The sequence below is a fragment of the Rana temporaria genome, chromosome 3 (assembly GCF_905171775.1).
Source record: "Rana temporaria chromosome 3, aRanTem1.1, whole genome shotgun sequence".
Classification (NCBI taxonomy): Eukaryota; Metazoa; Chordata; class Amphibia; order Anura; family Ranidae; genus Rana; species Rana temporaria.
The window spans coordinates 283548010-283568085 of NC_053491.1; the positions used below are offsets into that span (position 1 = coordinate 283548010).

The 20076-nt window shown below is 43.2% G+C and overlaps 1 protein-coding gene across 1 annotated transcript in view; it reads right to left on the reverse strand.

The window, feature by feature from the left end:
- CTNNA1 (catenin alpha 1) overlaps nt 1-20076 on the reverse strand; it is a 137017-nt gene that overhangs the window by 23075 nt on the left and 93866 nt on the right. The window contains exons 12-16 of the mRNA XM_040344709.1: nt 17621-17821; nt 16213-16364; nt 13581-13691; nt 5441-5622; nt 5243-5348 (exon numbers count right to left, since the gene is read on the reverse strand). Of these exons, the coding sequence (XP_040200643.1) occupies nt 5243-5348; nt 5441-5622; nt 13581-13691; nt 16213-16364; nt 17621-17821 (752 nt within the window). The remainder of the gene's footprint in view (nt 1-5242; nt 5349-5440; nt 5623-13580; nt 13692-16212; nt 16365-17620; nt 17822-20076) is intronic.

The window sequence follows — 20076 nt, forward strand, 5'->3', positions numbered from 1 at the left end:
ATTTGTGTCAGATGGGTCTGCAATAAATGTGGCCTCCAGATTCTCCGCCATCCGTTCCACCCCCTCTCTTTGTGCATTTGTCCTTCCCTTGATAGCCTGAATCTCCGTGATGAACATGCCCCTCAGGACGGCCTTGAAGGCCTCCCAAGTGACCGCTATGTTGTCAGGGGCAGTGTGTATACGCCAGTATTCCTCAATGCGGGCCTCTATATGTTCGTGGGACGGGAAAAGGCTCAGCCAGAAGGCGTTCATCTTCCACGGGGCCTTGGCCACTGCGGAAGAGGGACGCACCTCCAAGGATACAATCAGTGGAGAATGATCCGAAACGCTTCTCAGACCATACGCCACATCTAAAACATATCTCTCAGCAGCATGTGAACATAAGCATAGGTCTATCCTAGACAGGGATGAGTAACTTTTAGAAAAACATGAAAATTGTTTGTCCCCGGGGTGCCTAGCCCTCCAAGGGTCCCTCCACCCCACTTCCTCCGCCAGTTTTCTCAGGGCCGTCCGGCGTGTCCCCCTCCCTACCCCACCCGGTGGATGTTTATCCATGAGAGGGTCCATGTAGCAATTGAAGACCCCGAAGGCAAATAATGGCACCTCCGGGAACCGCACCTGGAACTGAACCAAGGCCCTCAATACCTGATTGTTGTACGGGGGGGGGGGGGGGGGGGGGGGGGCACATATACAAAAGCAAGGATACATTTAAAGGCAAACAGCTTGCATAAAAGAAAAACATATCTCCCATCAACATCTATATCAACATTTAGTTCTTTGTAATCCAGTGAACTATGTACCATCACACTCACCCCCCTTGAATACGAGGTGTGAGTGGAATGATACGCCTTACCCACCCATCGATCGATATCCCAAGCATGACACAGAGTCAGGGGTCAAATGAGTTTCCTGAAGGGCACAGATAGCCGGCAACTGTTTCCTCATCAAGGACGACATCATAGTCCGCTTCAGCGGGTCCTGTAGTCCCCGAACATTCCATAACACAGTGACCGCCGACATCAGGGAAGTTGATGCATATCACGGAACAGGGAAAAAACTCCTCCACCCCATCCACCCGCCACTCCCTCAGTTGAAGAAGCTGGGACGGTCGCCTGGACGTGTGCTAGGTACAGGGCAGTCAACCAAGTACTGATGAAAGGTCGTGCTCTCCCATGGTAAGAAAAAGAAGTAAAAAAAAAAAGTTGTAACAAGCTCTGGAGTGAACTGGACTTAGGTAGCCAACTGAGATACATAGCCGTGCATCAATAAAACTTGCGGATCTCTTTCGTTGCAGGCCATTCGCCTGTAAGGGGTGTGCACCCATCTGCCTGCAGGCCCTTTGTAAGCTCAAACTTTGGGGCGCCAACAGGCAACCCCAGCAACCGTGGGACAACAGGTCCCTGAAATCTTCCAGGTGATCGACACCTATAGGGTGCCTTGGAGCAGCTCTGCAGCTTATGCACGTATTTGCAAATGTGTGCTACCTAAACACTTTATCACTTGGGCGTTTTCTGGTGGATAGATCGCATGGATCTTTTCTGATGTTACATCTTGAATATTATATCAGCGATTCACCCGATTCACATTGGATCTTTCATTCTTTGGATTTTTTAATTATCCACCATTATTTATGTTTGGACTTCACTTATTACACTTGTCTACTATATAGTATGAATTCTGATTTCCTGTGCATTCAGGAACCTTTTTCATAATCATATTTCTATATATTTTATATATAATTTTTTTACATGGTTTGTGTTTTTTATATATATACACCTATGTTCAAATTATAGGTTTCACTATCAATCACTACTAGTTTTTGCGCTGTACCTATTTTTTTCACCTATAGCAAACAGCTTCAGCATTCATCTTTGCTGGGTGCGATAATAACATCATTTCCGAACTCGCATTGTAGAGCAAAAAGAAAGGGTGTTGAGTGTTTCCGGCAGTTCCCTCAGCCGAGGGGTCAACGTAGGCAGGGCAAGTGATATTGAACCGGAATGTCAGTCATCTTCCACAGGAGGCCTCCGAACCTGTCGGAGTGCACCTTCGTTAGCATCCAGCCAGAGGTGTCAGCAGGGTGTTCAAAAAAGTGAGCCTGGCCATTCAAAATAACCCGAAGTCTTGCAGGATACAGCATGGCATATGGGGCCTGCACCTTCTGCAGGCGTTTCTTAATCTCTGTGAATAGAGCTTGGCTCTTCTGTACTGCAGCAGAGAAGTCTGGATAAAATGAGACCCGAGTGCCATTAAACTGGACATTCCTCTTTTCCCTGGCCAGCCTCAGTATTATTTCTCTGTCTCTGTAATTTAAAAGACGGGCCAGAATGGGGGGGGTGATGGGTTACCCAGCGGGAGAGGCCTAGTTGGCACTCTGTGGGCCCTCTCAACCGCATATAAATGTGTGAAAGCATCTTTGCCAAACACATCGGCCATCCACTGCTCCACAAACTGCGTGGGGTCTCTGCCCTCAACTATGCGTACCTTATTGCGCCTGAGGCGGTTCTCAAAATCCTCTGTGCGCATATCAACAGCCCTGGCAAGCCTCGAGGTGGTCTGGGCCTCTCTAATCAATCAGTGGGGGTAGCTTGTCTTCCAGGTCACTAATCCTTCCCTCCGCGCCGTGGTCCTCTCCCTCATTTTCTGTATATCATGTCTGATCAGGCTCACCTCTTCCTCCAAACTTCCAAATCTGAGTTGCAGGCCATTCACAGAGGCTGTACATTTATTCACTGCCTTTAATATAGCAGCAAGTGTGGGTTGATCCCCCCCCCCCCTCCACCTCAGGATCAGTAGTATCCCAACTGCAGGCTGGAGCTGCTCCCAGCGTGTTCCAAGATGGCCCCCGCTCCCTGAACATTCTCCCCCTCCTCCATTTCAGTGTCACTGAGGGGGGCACAGTCATCCATTGGCTGCACGCCCGCTACGGTGGGTTTCCCTGCCAGTTTCTGGGTAGAATACCTCATGTCCCTGGGGGAGGGGGGGTCTCCAGAGCCCTCTTTGGCCTTTTTCAGGGGTTTACTCACCCCCTCCTTCAGTTTGTCCCCTCCGCGCGCCTTCTGAGCTGATGGCGGGGCAGCGCCATCTTGGATTTCCAGCCTCGGGCCGTCTTGCTTCTGTCCTCGGGTCATCATGCCCTCCTGGAGCGTATAGAGTGCAGCAGAGTGATGGGGGAGTGTTCCCCTGCCTTCAGGGACGAAAAAATCCGGGTGTTCTAGGTGCCGGAAACCAGATAATGACAGGATCAGTGCGGAGCTCTGTGAACCTGCGTCCGTTCACATGCCGTGCTGGCCACGCCCCCATAAAGGAAATAGTTAGCTTGGCCTAAACAAACCATTTAGGAATCTTACACATGGACTTAAAGGGGTTGTAAACCATTGTGTCTTTTCACCTTAATGGGCGCGATCCCACGTTGCTCTCTTCGCGGCTTCTCGGCTCTTCATTGGATAGATTGATAGCAGCGCAGCCATTGGCTCCCACTGCCATCAATCAAATCCAATGACGCGAGGGGCGAGGCTGAGTCACACACTCTGCGGCTATGGATGCTGAGTGTATGACACAGCAGCGTGGCCACAAGGCAACCCCCTCGGGAGAGAGCTTCCCAGAGGGGGTTAGCTATTGTGGGGAGGAGCCACGAGAGCCGCCGTGGGACCTCAGAATAGGAGGATCGGGGCCACTCTGTGCAAAACGAACTGCACAGTGAAGGCCAATATAACATGTTTTTTATTTAAAAAAAAAAATTAACCTATAGTGTCACTTTAACCTCTTGCCGACTGGCGCACGCATATATACGTCGACAGAATGGCACGGGTAGGCAGATTGGCGTACAGGTACGTCCCTTTAAATCTGCCGCCCAGCGGGCGCCCACCGTGTGCCTCGTTAGCGTGTTCGCGGGTCCCGGGAACTCGATGTTTCCCCGGGCGGCCCGGGATTTGCGGTCGGCAAAGGCAGAACAGGGGGATGCCTTTGTAAACAAGGCATTCCCCTATTCTGCCTTGTGACACTGTCACTGATGGCTGTTCCCCGTGATCGGGAACGGTAATCAGTGACGTGTCACGTGTAGCCACGCCCCCTAACAGTAAGAATCACTCCCTAGGGAACACTTAACCCCTACAGCACCACCTAGTGGTTAACCCCTTCACTGCCAGTGTCATTTTCACAGTAAATCAGTGCATTTTTATAGCACTAATCGCAGTAAAAATGACAATGGTCCCAAAAATGTGTCAAAATAAAAAAAAAAAAAAAATCTCTGATCGCTGCCATTACTAGTAAAAAAATAAATAAAATAAATAAATAAATAAAAATGGCAATAAACTATCCCCTATTTTGTAGACAATATAACTTTTCTGAAAACCAATCAATAAACACTTAGTATTTTTTTTACTAAAAATATGTAGAAGAATACGTATCGGCCTAAACTAAGGAAAAAAAATGTTTTTTATATATATTTTTTGGGGATATTATAGCAAAAAGTAAAACATTGAATTTTTAAAAAATTTCGCTTTATTTTTGTTTATAGCTCAAAAAATAAAAGCTGCAGAGGTGATCAAATACCACCAAAATAAAAGGTCTATTTGTGAAAAAAAAAAAAAGACGTAAATTTTGTTTGTGAGCCACGTCGCACGACCACGCAGATGTCAGACTTTGCATATAAAAGTTTATAGATGCATAACATTTTATGCCTAAAATTCCCTCTTCGTCCTCTTCTAGTTGACAGTGTAAATTACTGCACGCCAACATAACATTTTCAATTTTCTTATGTCTCTGTACTAATTGCTGTATTACTGATATTTATGCAGCTGTGTGCATTGTTCAATAGACAACAGCACCTGTGTTTACTACAGTAAAAAAAAAAAAAAAAAATAAAAAAAAAAAAAAAAAGGAGGGCAAGAGGCCTTTAAGTAAACTTTAAAGTCTAAATTAATCAGGGATATTCCAAAGACAATAATTGAATTTATTTTATTGAAAAAAAAAAAAAAAAAAAAAAGTATAATTCCTGGGTAAAATTTGTATTGAATCTTGTGTAAAAACAGAAAACTTCTATAGATTCCAGCCTTTTTGCCTGCCAAATGCTTAATGGATGTGGAGTTCCTCATTAAAAAAAACATCATATTTTACTTTGAAATCAATGAGTAAAATAGCATAATATACTGTATAAATTTCACAAGCAGCTTTATTTGCTCTAGATAATATATTAAGAACACTGTTGCGCATTCTCTACCCTAAATTAGAATGTACTTACATGGTCAGCTATGGTACGTCCCAATTTATCCATTCGTGATCCAGCTTCTGCAATCTTCTTGGCTGCACTAATCACATCTGATGTATTTTTAAGTGGTCCTTTCCCTCTGTAACAAAGTTAAGCATATTGTAGCTCATATGTATAAACTGAGTTGTTTATTAAAAATCCAGGTGTAGTTTATTGATCGTCAAAGCATACCTAGTAAAATCGGTCATCTCCATCATTATCATGCACATCTGCTTAGCCAGAACGATGATATCATTTCCATTATCATCCCATTTTGATACTTCAGCATCCAGTTTACTTTTTTCTTCTTGAAAGCTAGCAACCTGTTCTGCAATTTTAGCTTTCTGTTCTTGTGGAAGTTGAGCCATGATTGCCTACCACAAAAAAGAAGCAAAAGCACATTCTTAAAGAGACCCAACATCCTATGTGTGCTTGTTTTTTTCCCCTGTATATATCAAAATTATATATAATAAATATACACACATACAGGTCCTTGCCAAAGTATTCGGCCCCCTTGAACTTTACAACCTTTTGCCACATTTCAGGCTTCAAAACATAAAGATATAAAACTGTAATTTTTTTGAAGAATCAACAAATGGGACACAATCATGAAGTGGAACGAAATTTATTGGATATTTCAAACTTTTTTAACAAATAAAAAACTGAAAAATTGGGCGTGCAAAATTATTCAGCCCCCTTAAGTTAATACTTTGTAGCGACACTTTTTGCTGCGATTACAGCTGTAAGTCGCTTGGGGTATGTCTCTATCAGTTTTGCACATCGAGAGACTGACATTTTTGCCCATTCCTCCTTGCAAAACAGCTCGAGCTCAGTGAGGTTGGATGGAGAGCGTTTCTGAACAGCAGTTTTCAGTTCTTTCCACAGATTCTCGATTGGATTCAGGTCTGGACTTTGACTTGGCCATTCTAACACCTGGATATGTTTATTTGTGAACCATTCCATTGTAGATTTTGCTTGATGTTTTGGATCATTGTCTTGTTTGATGACAAATCTCCGTCCCAGTCTCAGGTCTTTTGCAGACTCCATCAGGTTTTCTTCCAGAATGGTCCTGTATTTGGCTCCATCCATCTTCCCATCAATTTTAACCATCTTCCCGGTCCCTGTTGAGGAAAAGCAGGCCCAAACCATGATGCTGCCACCACCATGTTTGACAGTGGGGATGGTGTGTTCAGGGTGATGAGCTGTGTTGCTTTTACTCCAAACATAACGTTTTGCATTGTTGCCAAAAAGTTTGATTTTGGTTTCATCTGACCAGAGCACCTTCTTCCACATGTTTGGTGTGTCTCCCAGGTGGATTGTGGCAAACTTTAAACAACACTTTTTATGGATATCTTTAAGAAATGGCTTTCTTCTTGCCACTCTTCCATAAAGGCCAGATTTGTGCAGTATACGAATGATTGTTGTCCTATGGACAGAGTCTCCTACCTCAGCTGTAGATCTCTGCAGTTTGGCTACATCTCTGATCAGTCTTCTTCTTGTATGAGCTGAAAGTTTAGAGGGATGGCCAGGTCTTCGTAGATTTGCAGTGGTCGGATACTCCTTCCATTTCAATATTATCGCTTGCACAGTGCTCCTTGGGATGTTTAAAGCTTGGGAAATCTTTTTGTATCCAAATCCGGCTTTAAAAACTTCTCCACAACAGTATCTCGGACCTGCCTGGTGTGTTCCTTGTTCTTCATGATGCTTTAAACGGACCTCTAAGACTATCACAGTGCAGGTGCATTTATACAGAGACTTGATTACACACGGTGGATTCCATTTATCATTAGTCATTTAGGTCAACATTGGATCATTCAGAGATCCTCACTGAACTTCTGGAGAGAGTTTGCTGCACTGAAAGTAAAATAATTTTGCACGCCCAATTTTTCAGTTTTTTATTTATTTGTTAAAAGTTTGAAATATCCAATAAATTTCGTTCCACTTCATGATTGTGTCCCACTTGTTGTTTATTCTTCCAAAAAAAATACAGTTTTATATCTTTATGTTTGAAGCCTGAAATGTGGCAAAAGATCGCAAAGTTCAAGGGGGCCGAATACTTTCGCAAGGCACTGTACATACACATATACATATATATTACACATACACACACACAAAAAAAATTATATGATTAATCTCTAAAGACTGAATTATAGGGCAGTCAATTTGTTAGCTGTGGAAGCCACACAATTGGCCACCACTTTTTACACACTAAACAGAAAATCAACACGCAAAAATTAAGAAGGGTCAGTGTGTTGTGTCTGCATTTCTTAGTTACCAATGTAGGAAATAATGTGTAATGTTTAACATTTTCACTACCACCGACAAATATATTTCATATGTCAGTATCAGTTGTGAGTTTTATACAATGGGCCAAATCCACAAAGAACTTACGCCGGCGTATCTATGGATACGCCGCGTAAGTTCTACGATGCGCCGTCGTATCTTTATTTTGTATCCACAAAACAAGATACGACTGAATGTGGGCTTGATCCGACCGATGTACGTCTTAGTACGCCGTCGGATCTTTGGTGCATATTTATGCTGGTCGCTAGGTGGCGCTTCCGTTGATTTCCGCGTAGAATATGCAAATTAGCTAGATACGCCGATTCTCAAATGCACGGCCGCCCGGCGCATTTTTTTTACGTCGTTTACGTAAGGCTTTTTTCGGTGTAACGTTACCCCTGCCTCTATGAGGCATACGCAATGTTAAGTATGGACGCCGGGACAGCGTCAAATTTTCTGTCGTTTGCGTAAAACATTCGCGAATAGGGCTTTGCGTAAATTACGTTCACGTCGAAAGCATTGACTATTTGCCACGTGATTTCGAGCATGCGCACTGGGATACCCCCACGGACGGCGCCGTTAAAAAAAAAAAAGTCATTTACGTGGGGTCAAGATGAATTAACATAAAACACTCCCACATTTTAGTCATTTGAATTGCGCGCCCTTACGCCGACACATTTACACTACGCCACCGTAACTTACGGCGCAAATTCTTTCTGGATACGGAAACTACGCTCTAAGTTACGGCGGCGTAGTGTATCTGAGATACGCTACACCTGCCTAAAGATAGATCTGGCCCAATGTGTATAAATCTGACAGATGGAAGCAATCCAGCTGCCAGATAGTTTCCACAAACCCCTGCTACATTCGCAATGCTAACCATGTTTTTTATACTCCACCCAATCATCTGCAGACCTGGGATCAGCGTGGCAGGTGTAGCCAGGAGGAGTGTAGGGAGACCGGTTAACATTTATTTGCTGATCTACCCTACTTTTGTAAGAACTGTCTGCTGTCACTTTCCCCAGCTGCTGGGGCCAGGGAAGAAGTTAATGGAGTGTGAAGTGTATGCCATTAGCTTCAATGGAGGGCAGGTGAGACATTAGGGGTCAAAATTCCCCAATTTGTCTCATTCAATAGAACCTCACACAAAGTATCACAGGGACTCTACGACTAAGCTACTAATGGAGTGAAACGTTAAAGAGCAGCAGCTGGACATTCTCTGCATCAGATAACATAAAAGTATTTTGGACTTTTGGAAGTTGAGCATCTCCCTTTTGCCATTTGTCCTATTCAGAGGCCATGGGGTGTCCCAATGTAGTAAATGAGAAGGTTAGGCAACAACTAGGCAAACAGAAGTCTGCCAACAGGCCAGACACCACCAAGGGTCAACAGATCCAACTTCAGACTGTCGGTGCAAGAACCTTGCCACGGAAAGCGGTATCTGCAGAAGACTGAAAGTCCACCTAGTAGAACTTTGAAAAGTTAGGAACAGAGGACCAGGTGGTGAAATTATAGAGCTGGGCTACAGAGGCTTAGTGCCAAATGCCCAGGAAATTCTCCACAAGAGACAACACATTTTGACATTTCTGACAGATGTGAAAGCAACCAAAAAGACAAATTTGCAGGAGAGGTAATCTAAATGGATATCCCTGATGGATTCAAAGGCGGGATTCAGTAGGGCAGGGAGAACCAAGTTGCAGTCCTGATGCAAAATACAGTGGATATAAAAAAATGTACACACCCCTGTTAAAATGTCAGGTTAATGTGATGTAAAAAAAAAAAAAAATGAGACCAAGGAATCATTTCTAAACCTTTTCCACCTTTAATGTGACCTATAAACTGTACAACTCAATTGAAAAACAAACTGAAATAATGTGGTTGCATAAGTGTGCACACCTTATAACTGAAGATGTAGCTGTGCTTAGAATAAGCAATTACATTCCAACTCATGTTAAATAAGACTAAGTACACACCTGCCATCATGTAAAGTGCCTCTGATTAACCCCAAATAAAAGTTCAGCTGTTCTAGTAGGTCTTTCCTGACATTTCTTAGTCACATACTACAGCAAGAGCCATGGTCCCCAGAGAGCTTTCAAAATTTCAGAGAACTCTTATTTTAAAAAAAGGTATTGTAACGGGAGGGCCTGTGGAACCCAGAATCCCTTGGAAAGTATGGGATACCCTTGCTTCAGCTCCCCATGCACCTCTTATGTCTAAATCACCCTATGTCCATTAGGGGCATAGGGTAACTGAGAAAATATATTTTGGAATACTTAAAATGGGACAGTAATATTTATCCACAATATCTCTCAAGAACTATGAAGAGGTTATCCCCTGTACACTGAGGTCTATGCCCAGGAAGTACAACTCTTTGTTTGGACATTCCAGGAAGTTCAATGTAACAGGCCGACCATCTATTGCCTAACGATGCTAATTTAATCAACTCCAACCACCTGTCTATCTATTGGTTATAATGTAAATGAGTCTAGGATAACTTCTAAGGGTCTTTCAAGACTAGAAATGTAAGCACATTGTTTCCTTGGAAGTCCAGGTTCTGGATCTAGGGAAGCAACTGTCAACACTGAGAAGTCCCTCCATACTAAAGGAGAGGTGGGATCGTACCAGGCAGGTACCAGGAGGCGGGTGGAAATAAAAGAGGGGCAGGCACCAAAGCAGAGTAGACGTGTGACAGGAAAGAGGGGAAAGAGTCAGGGAGGCCGGTCCTGGGCTATAACATCCCAGTAAGTATGCCCCATTGAGTGACATTGGTGAAACCAGTCAGGGACCAGCACTGCTGGAGCTGAGTGACTCCCCTAGCTGCCAGGGGAATGACTCATCCAGTGAGGGTGGGAGTAAAGCCAAGGGAAAGGAAAGAGATTCTAGAGTCTAGGAGACTGAATTCTTAGGACAGAGAGGGCAATCTGTCACAAAGACCTGAAGCGCTGAACTGTATGTTGTCTACCGAGCGCTTGGGTTCCACATATCAAGGGATCTGGTGGACAGATTACTGTGAGGGGGCTGGGGAAGACCTGGCTGTCATGGTACATGTTGGCACCAATGACAGTCAGAGGAAGATGGAGTGTCCTAAAAACAGGATTTTATACTCACCGTAAAATCTTTTTCTCTGAGTTCATGGACGGACACAGCCTTAATCTTGACAAAGTGGGGTATTAGCCTTCGTTTAGGAGTGACTAGGCAGAAAGTGTTAACAACTTCAAAGCTGGCTATATCCCCTCAGCCTGCACTAAGCAGCTCAGTTCGTCAAAAGCGGTACAAACTTGGGGTGGGTGCGGTGTCCGTCCATGAACTCAGAGAAAAAAAGATTTTACGGCGAGTATAAAATCCTATTTTCCCTTTCGTTTATGGACTGACACAGCCTTAATCTTGACAAAGTGGGACTTCCCAAAGCAGGGTCAAAAAGAGGGGTGGAAACAGCATAAAATTAAACTTCACCCCAAAACAAAACAGAGCTCCCCAACTGAGGAGCTGTAACTCTAAACAGCCGCCTGCAAAACTTTGTGGCCGAAGAAGCATCCGAAGATGCACTCACATCAACTTGTAAAGTTTAGTGAAAGTGTGACCGGGCGACCAGGTTGCCGCCTTACACAACTGGGAAACAGACGCTTGATGTCAGAAAGCCCAAGAGGCACCTATTGCCCTGGTTGAATGCACCGTGACAGGGAGGCGCCCGATCCTTTATGGCGTAAGCCTGATCATGATCTGTCGGATCCACCTTGAAATGGTGGCCGATGAGACGGCTGGGCCCTTCTTGGGACCAGCCAGCGAAACAAACAGCGAGTCTGAACTCCGAAACGGAGCAGTAACAGACAAGTATACTCTCGGAGCTTGGACAACGTCCAAGGAATGCCATGTCGTCTCCTTAGGATTCGACGGATGAGGACACAAGGATGGCAGTACAATGTCTTCCTTGAGATGGAAGGTCGAAATTACCTTAGGAAGAAAAGTAGGCTGCGGACGCAGAACCACTTTATCCTTGTGGAAGGTCAGAGCTGCTTAGTGCAGACTGAGAGGATAGAGCCAGTAGGACCGCCCCCTGGGCGGGACAGTTCAGCTTTGAAGTTGTTAACACTTTCTGCCTAGTCACTCCTAAAGGAAGGCGAATACCCCACTTTGTCAAGATTAAGGCTGTGTCCGTCTATGAACGAAAGGGAAAATAGATTTTAGGGACTTATGAGCTAAATTGAGGAAAAGGACCTTCAAGGTAGAATTCTAAGGAATACTACCGGTACCTCGAGCCACACCAGGAAGGGAGATTAGAGTAGTAAACAAGTGGCTGAGGAGCTGGTGTAGAAAGAAGGGGTTTGGGTACGGACTGCACCTAAAATGGGGAAGGTGCAGATCTGCTGGGAGTGAAGATGGTTGAAAAGCTAGAGGGGCTTTTAAATTAGGTGATGGGGGTCCAGGAGTTAGAGATGGCCAGCGCGGAACATATTCCAGTGAGTAGTATTGGGGGCATTAGTGGTAGGTTGACTAAAGCACCTAAACCCGAGGTAAGCATAGTAACAAGTCCTATTTGCAACCCCAGAGCATCCAATAAGGAGATGGTATGCAACCGGTCTAAACTACGTGCCACATTCACCAATGCCAGGAGTCTGGCGAACAAGATGGGAGAACTAGAGCTACTGTTGTACAACGAGGATTTTGTAGGAATTACACAGACTTGTTCGACAGCTCATGATTGGCTGGCAACCATTCAAGCGTATTCCCTATATCGCAGGGATAGAGAGGGGTAAAAAAGGGGGAGGGGTATATCTGTATATCAAAAATTATGTACAAGTGAATGTGAGAGATTACATCACTAAGGGACCAAGGGAGGAGGTGGAATCCTTATGGGTAGAGCTACAAAGAGAGTAAACTAAAAGGGAAAGTAATACTGGGAGTATGCTATAGGCCCCCTAACCAGAACGAGGGGGCAGAGGTCCTATCACAATATGGATTAGCGGCAAGAATGGGAAGTGTCATTATAATGGGGGATTTTAATCATCTAGACAGACTGGGTGGAAAGAACTGCACAATTGCTCTACGGCTCGCCAGTTTCCAAATGTCTTGTAGGACAATTTCATGGGTCAGATGGTAAATTAACCAACTAGAAACAAAGCGTTACTAGACCTACTGATTATCAATACAGACCTGATCATGATGTGGAAATACGGGGCAATTTAGGAAACAGAGATCACAATTTGTTTTAGTATAAATCACACAAATAGACATAAGGGGAATACAAAGACACAAAGTTTCAAAAGAGCCAACTTCCCTAGACTATGATCCTTACTAGAAGATAATAATTGGGATAAAATCTGAGGAAGGAAGAACATGGAGGAAAAATGGGTATGCTTTAAGAGCATATTAAATAAGGGCATTAGCCAGTGCATCCTAATGGTAAATAAATGTAAAACAGCTAATAAAAATCCTGGGTGGCTTAACTCCAATGTAAAAATGCATACAAACAGCAGAGAAGAAGGCCTTCAAAAAATACAAGGCTGAGGGATCATCATCATCATCCGCATTCAAACTTTACAAAGAATAGAGTAAAAAAAATCCCAAGAACATAAATGGTAAGAAAGGGAGATCAGATCATATTGGTCCCATAAAGACTTGAAAAACTCAACTTTAATAAGTCACCCTGACTAGATCGGACCGGAAAAGCGGAAGTTCTATTTTTGGGTGGAACTCCGCTTTAATATGCTTTCTGTAAAATGGATTTTTAGAATTCTTTGGTGTTGGTTTGATTTAATCTCATTTTCATTAGGAGTTCTTATGGGATAGACTTGAGTTGTTATGTAGTAATTATACAAGTGTGCATTTTGTTACTGTGTTGGCACAGCTTAGTGGTCATATCTTAATTGTACACGCCTGCCATTTATACAATGTGAAGGGGTATTTGATTACTTTATTTCTGGTTTCCTATACGTATATCTATCGGTTACTTTGACTCAGTGTTTCCTAACTAGTGAATGGCAAATTTAATTTTCGACACCGTTTGATTGCAAAGAAATCTTTCAGATGCAGACTTTTAAATAAAACTCACTCTTGCACTCTGGCCAGCAATTAGCTGGTCATCTTCAGTCTGAACACTTGTTCGACTTCTTACATCAAAATCTTCAGTCTCAAAATCTGAATCATCCAACTCTTCAGGCGTCTGTAACAAAATATTTACGGTAATTATAAATGTTTTGCTGTGCAAAATGACAATAAATATAAGTTATGCATTTAGTGCTATTTCTCAAACACTACAGTGTTTATATCTTTAAAAAGGAAACTTAAGGATTTAGCATTTGCATTAATATTTCCTTCCTCACGTGCCTCTTACCCTGACTTCTCTGTCAAGAGCAATGGCATAACCATCCACCCATCCCCACATGCCAGGGTGCGGGGTGTTATCCTGGACTCTGAACTCTTTCAGCCCCACATCCAATCCCTTTCCAAAGCTTACCTCCGCAACATCTTCAAACTACACCCCTTCCTAACCAATGAAACCACAAAGCTCCCGACTCACTCCCTGGTTATTTCTCGCCTCGACTACTGCAACTCCCTCCTCCTTGGCTTACCTTCAAATAGACTATCCCCTCTTCAGTCCATCATGAATACTGCTGCCAGACTCATCCAGCTTACAAACCACTCAGCATCAGTTACCCCTCTCTGCCAATCCATCCATTGGCTGCCACTCACCCAACAAATTAAATTCAAAATACTAACAAGAAGTTACAAAGCCATCCACAACTCTGCCTAGTCTCAGCATACCAACCTAATTTTCCTCTTTGTTCCTCCCAACCTCCTGCTCTTTAGCTCCCTCATTACTTCCTCCCATATTCACCTCCAAAATGTCTCCAGAGCCTCTCCCATCCTCTGGAATACCCTACCCCAATCTGTCAGACTATCTCCAAATGTATCTACTTTTAGGCTATTCCTGAAAACTTCTCTTCGGAGAAGTCTACCCTGCCTCCACTTCACAACTGTTTTTTTTATTTTCTTCATCAGCTCATCCCCCACAGTTATTACCCTTTGTATCACTTGACCCGCCCTCCTAAATTGTAAGCTTTAATGAGCAGGGCCCTCCGATTCCTTCTGCATTGAATTGTACTGTCTGCCCTACTGTCCACTAAAGCCCTGCGCAAACTGTCGGCGCCATATAAATCCTGAATAATAATAATAATTTGAACAATTTAAAATTACAGATTAAGCATAGGGCAAATAAAGTTTTAGGAAACAATGCAACGTGTGCAACATTGCTACCAACACTGATACAATGTTTATATGCCAATTGTCTGTAAAGCATATTGGGAGGATAAGGCCCTTTCCCACGGGCTGCAGTCCTGCCACTGTTAAAAGCACGTTTGGTTATTTTGAAATTCCAAGGCTCCAGTCACAGACATCACTTGCAGTTGTACATTGCGATTAGCAGGGTTTACATGTGGCTGTGTTTAGCTGCCATTTCTGACACGCTTCTTGTTTTTCTTTCCTCGTTGCTGCTGCTATCCGCATGTGAAATAGTACACTGTGACTACCTGTGGTTATGTGCAGATAGCTCTGCTAAATCGGTCCTGGAAATAGTCAAATTTAGTTTTTCTAACCGCACAAAACCCCCATGTAACTTAACCGTTGCTAAACGCAGTGTGTAAATGGGGCCATAGGAAAGCATTGTGTGAGTTTAGTTCATCTATCCGCAGCTAAAAGCTGAATTCTATCCGCCCGTGTGAAAAAGGGGCCTGAACTGCTGCAGTCCACTGCTAAAACAGTTTGTCATCAATTTGACCACAGACAAACTCTCTCTTTAACAAACTGTGAATTGCTGGTTAAGGAGCGGGCCCGGAAAGCTGGCCGCCTCATCCTTAAAGTGGTAGTAAACCACACTTTTTTAAACCCTGCAAGACAAATTGCATTATGCGCTAGTATGCATCGCATACTAGCACATTATAAAATACTTACCTTAGAATGACGTTCCTCCAGCATTCACTGCCCGGTCTTCTTTCCAGGTTCGCATCCTCCAGTCGTCTAATTGCGGAACGGAGCTCTGAAGGGACCACACAGGGATGCATAAATTCCCCCCACAAAAGCCATACTAGGCCCTTATCTGAGCATGCAGTTCAGGAAGAAGAGGGGACAGGTGAGCGAGCCCCCCCCCCCCCCCCCCCAGAACCACAATCTGTGCTTTGGGGCTGGGGACATGGCCCTCTTCCCCACAACGTGCTGCCCCGGAAGATTCTGACATACTCAATCTACCTTTCCCCCCCTTTCCCATGCTCAAATAAGTGTCTGGATTGAATTTGGAGGGGGGGCTGGTCTGCTCCTTACCAACCAAATATTCAGTTATTGAAAAACAAAAAAAGAAGCATGTGAAAACGCATGTGAAAACGCATCAAAAACACAACACTTCCATTAAAGTCTATTACACGAAAAAAAGTCCCTGACCCTTTTCAAAAACACACTGGCTGAAAAATGCATAGATGTGAACGGGTACCATAGGAAACCATGTTAAATGTGGTGCGTTTCTGTAAAAAACACACTAGAAAACGCATAGGTGTGAACCTAGTGTTGGTACGAAAAGAACAATGGCTCAACAGAGCCAAAAGTGTGATAAAGTAAACTGCAAATACTTTGGACTGATTCTTTACTATTTCATTTCCACCATTTGCATTTATTTCTCAACAGCAAAATCATACCCGTATCATCAGTACAGCCTTTCGAATATCACGAATGCCATCATACACCAGTCTAGATGCATCAATAAACTCATTTTCATCCATCTGCTGGTTAGATTCTCCACTAAGGGCTTCCACTGCTGCCTCAACTTGCTCTGTGAACCGTGGCATAACTAAAAGGAGGAAGGCAAAAATGTCAATACATGTTTAGTACTCATTTAGGAGAATTCCTAAAGCGTGTCTACAACGTTCTTTAAAATTCCATCATGCCTCCACATGACAAAAGTCAGTGCAGGCAACAGATTTACTGTACCTGCTGGAATATCACAAAAAAAGTGTTATGGTTTATCGAATTCCTCCGATTGTGTCCTACACTTTGCTGAGTATTGGGTTTGTGTATGGATGAAACCCAAAACTGAGCTTACTAGACAAGCATGCATTATTTAGTATCGGTTTGCAGAATTCATACAATTTTAACCTTTTTTTTCACACCCAAAAGCTAATCTAGTTTATGGTTTTGGCAGTCAAATATATCCCTTATAAAACATCACTCCACCGGAATTTAATCTCTTATGTCCGATAAAAGGTGCCCCCCACCACACATTAATATTCCCTTTAACATCACATCAATATGTGATTTTATATGATCCATTTGGGTGCAAAACATGCTGGGGGTAAATTGCATCCAGCATTAAATGCCAATATACCATTAATACAACTGGGAAAAATATACGGGCCAAATTTCTGTACAAGAACACGCATAATGCAAGAGTTATGCTTTAATTCTGACAGATGTGATTTTAGTACTAATTTTACTATTCTGTAAAGGTTTGTTACCGGTCCTGCAGAAAGTTTACCATTGTTCGCTCTACCTCCCTTCCTCACCCCTCCCCTTCCTTCCACCCCCCACTTGCACTGTGTCCAGCCAGTTTATCAGTCAACACCCATTGGTTTTATGTAGAGGGGACCATCAGGGATAGAACCTTCTCCAAGATTCTTTGATCACCCCAATTTAACTGCAACCAATTATATTCGTGTTGACAAACTTATTGGCTGAACACACACACGTCCGGACCGTGCCGTCATTTTATGTCTATTTTTTTGTTAGTCCTGTCTGTGATTTTGTACATGGTAATCACTTGCTCACTTAAGATTACCTTAGTCTTTATATAGTTCATCAACTGCTGTACTTTTTTATACCTTACTTTTGATACTATCAATAAATACTTTCTTATTATGGTAATTTCTCATCATTAATTGTTGCTCATAGTAACCCCTTTAGGCCCCCCTGTTGGCCGAATTCCCCAATTCCCCCCCTCTTTTTTAAAGGTTTGTTAATGCAGGTTTTTTAGTAGCGAATTTTTTTTTAAATAAATTCCAGGCTAGAGATATTCAGGACCTATTCAGGACAATTGTATTCAAATCATACCAGTGTCTGACAAAAGTTTTGTGGCTTCCAGAACCTTTTCTGTGTAAATTCCTGGTTCATAGTTATCCATCTCAGAGGTGACAACATGTATAACTCTAGCTGCACGCCCACGGATTGCGCCAGCTGTACGATCCAATCCATCAACATCTTTTTCCTGAAGAGCTATTACACATTTATTAACATCTTCCAAAATATGGTTCTCTGAAATGTAAAAAAAATTAAAATAAATAAGAAAAACTAGATTTAAAATTGAATTTGGATAGTAAGGATATGCACAAATATAGTCACACATAGTTATACAACAGAATGCTGATATTTTACTGCTTCACTTGACATATATGTAAAACCTTACCATGAAATGCTTTTATTTTCTCCCTTTAAGTCTGTTAAATAAACACAGAACTATTTAGTGCCCAATGCTGTGGAGGTCAAAGTGGGAGTTGCAGACAACTGGGCAGGGCTGAAACCAATTCTTGAACTTTCATTACATAAAAAAGGCATGTGGTGTCATTGTCATTCCACAAAATAAAATTAGTACATTTCTTTGCAGATCAGGGAAAAAAATATGGGAAAATGTGCAGGTGTTGCAGAAATTACATGTATACTTTTTGCTGCTCCGACATACCCCAAGGCTAGTTAGTCTGGTTAAAAAAAAGACACAAGTCCATCTAGTTCAACCAATAAAAAAAAGGGTGGAAAAAAAATAAAAAAATCCTAAAAAATAAAAAAAAAGTCATACAATCCTATACCCACAATTGATCCAGAGTAAGGTAAAAAATAAAATAAAAATTTGCTCCAGCGGGGGGAAAAATTCCTTCCCGATCCTGAGAGGCAGCCAGATATTCCCTGGATCAACCTATAAATGTTAGTATCTAGTTATATTAGGTAAATTTAAGAATAATAGGTAGGAATATTAATAAAAATAATAATAATAATAATCATAATAATCATAATAGGCAAGAATCAAGTTTTTTTTTTTTTTTTTTTTTTTAAAGCAATCGACTGAGCTGGACAGTAGAGGGAGTTTACTCCAAATTTTCACAGATTTTACTGCTAAAAAAAACCCTTGTCCTCGGTGATGACCTTATACTGAATAATGTTACACAAAGTTCTCTATATGGACTAGAGGTCGACCGATATGTGTTTTTCTCTGGCCGATGCCGATGCCGATATTTGGAAATCGGGGTGGCCGATGGCCGATATGTGTGGCCGATATTTTAGGCCGATTTTCTTTCTTTTTTCTTTTTTTTCCTTCATCTCAAAAAACCTAGGGTGGAGAGGTGGGGAGGAGATAATTGTTTAGGGTGGAGAGGTGGGGTGCAGCCTGTCAGTGACCACTGGTGCAGTCCATCAGTGCAGCCTATCAGTATCCATTAGTGCCCACCAGTGCAACCTCATCAGTACCCACCAGTGGAGCCTATCAGTGTCCAGAAGTTCCACGATAGTGCCCACCAGTACAGCCCATCAGTGCCACCTCATCAATGCCCACCAATGCACCAGTGCATCCCATCATTGCCCACCAGCGCATATCACCAGTGCCCACCACATCAGTGCCCACCAGTGCATTACCACATCAGTGCCCACCAGTGCATCACATCAGTGCCCACCAGTGCATCACATCAGTGCCCACCAGTGCATCACCACATCAGTGCCTCACATCAGTGCCCACCAGTACATCACCACATCAGTGCCCACCAGTACAGCCCAATGTCATTCACTGCCACCTCATCAATGCCCACCAGCGGAGTGCTCCAGGCTCCGTTGCATCTTCTAGCCTAGCACAAGAAAGCTCCTTTCGTCAAAACAGACAGTAAAACAAAGTAGCAACTATTGAAAGTGCCAAAGTCCAATATAATACTGCAGCAGCGCCATTTCCAAACAAACGTTTGAAAAACAAAACAAACTTCTATATTGATTATATAGAAGTTTGTTTTGTTTTTCAAACGTTTGTTTGGAAATGGCGCTGCTGCAGTATTATATTGGACTTTGGCACTTTCAATAGTTGCTACTTTGTTTTGATGTTTACATTTTTTTTTTTGCAGCTGCTGATCATTGTCTCATTTCTTGTGGCCAAATTTCTGTATTGCCTACTCCTGAGCGCTGAGCAGTGCTAAAACAGAAGGAAGGGCGATATTAGCACTCTATCCACAAAGCTCCATTTGTCCCTGTTGTGCTGCCTACAATCACCAGAATGCAGAGCGGGCCGGTAACAACCAATCGGCGGCCGCCGCTGCCGTCATCCTCCACTCTGGAAAAAAACATCCCCTGACGTGCTGCGCGCTCTGCCTACAAGCCCCAGAATGCAGCGCGGGCTGACAGTTACCGGCCCGTGCTGCATTCTGGAATTTGTAGGCAGAGGCAGGGCGCGCAGCACGTCAGGGGACGTTTTTTTCCAGAGTGAAGAATGACGGCAGCGGCGGCCGCCGATTGGTTGTTACCGGCCCGTGCTGCATTCT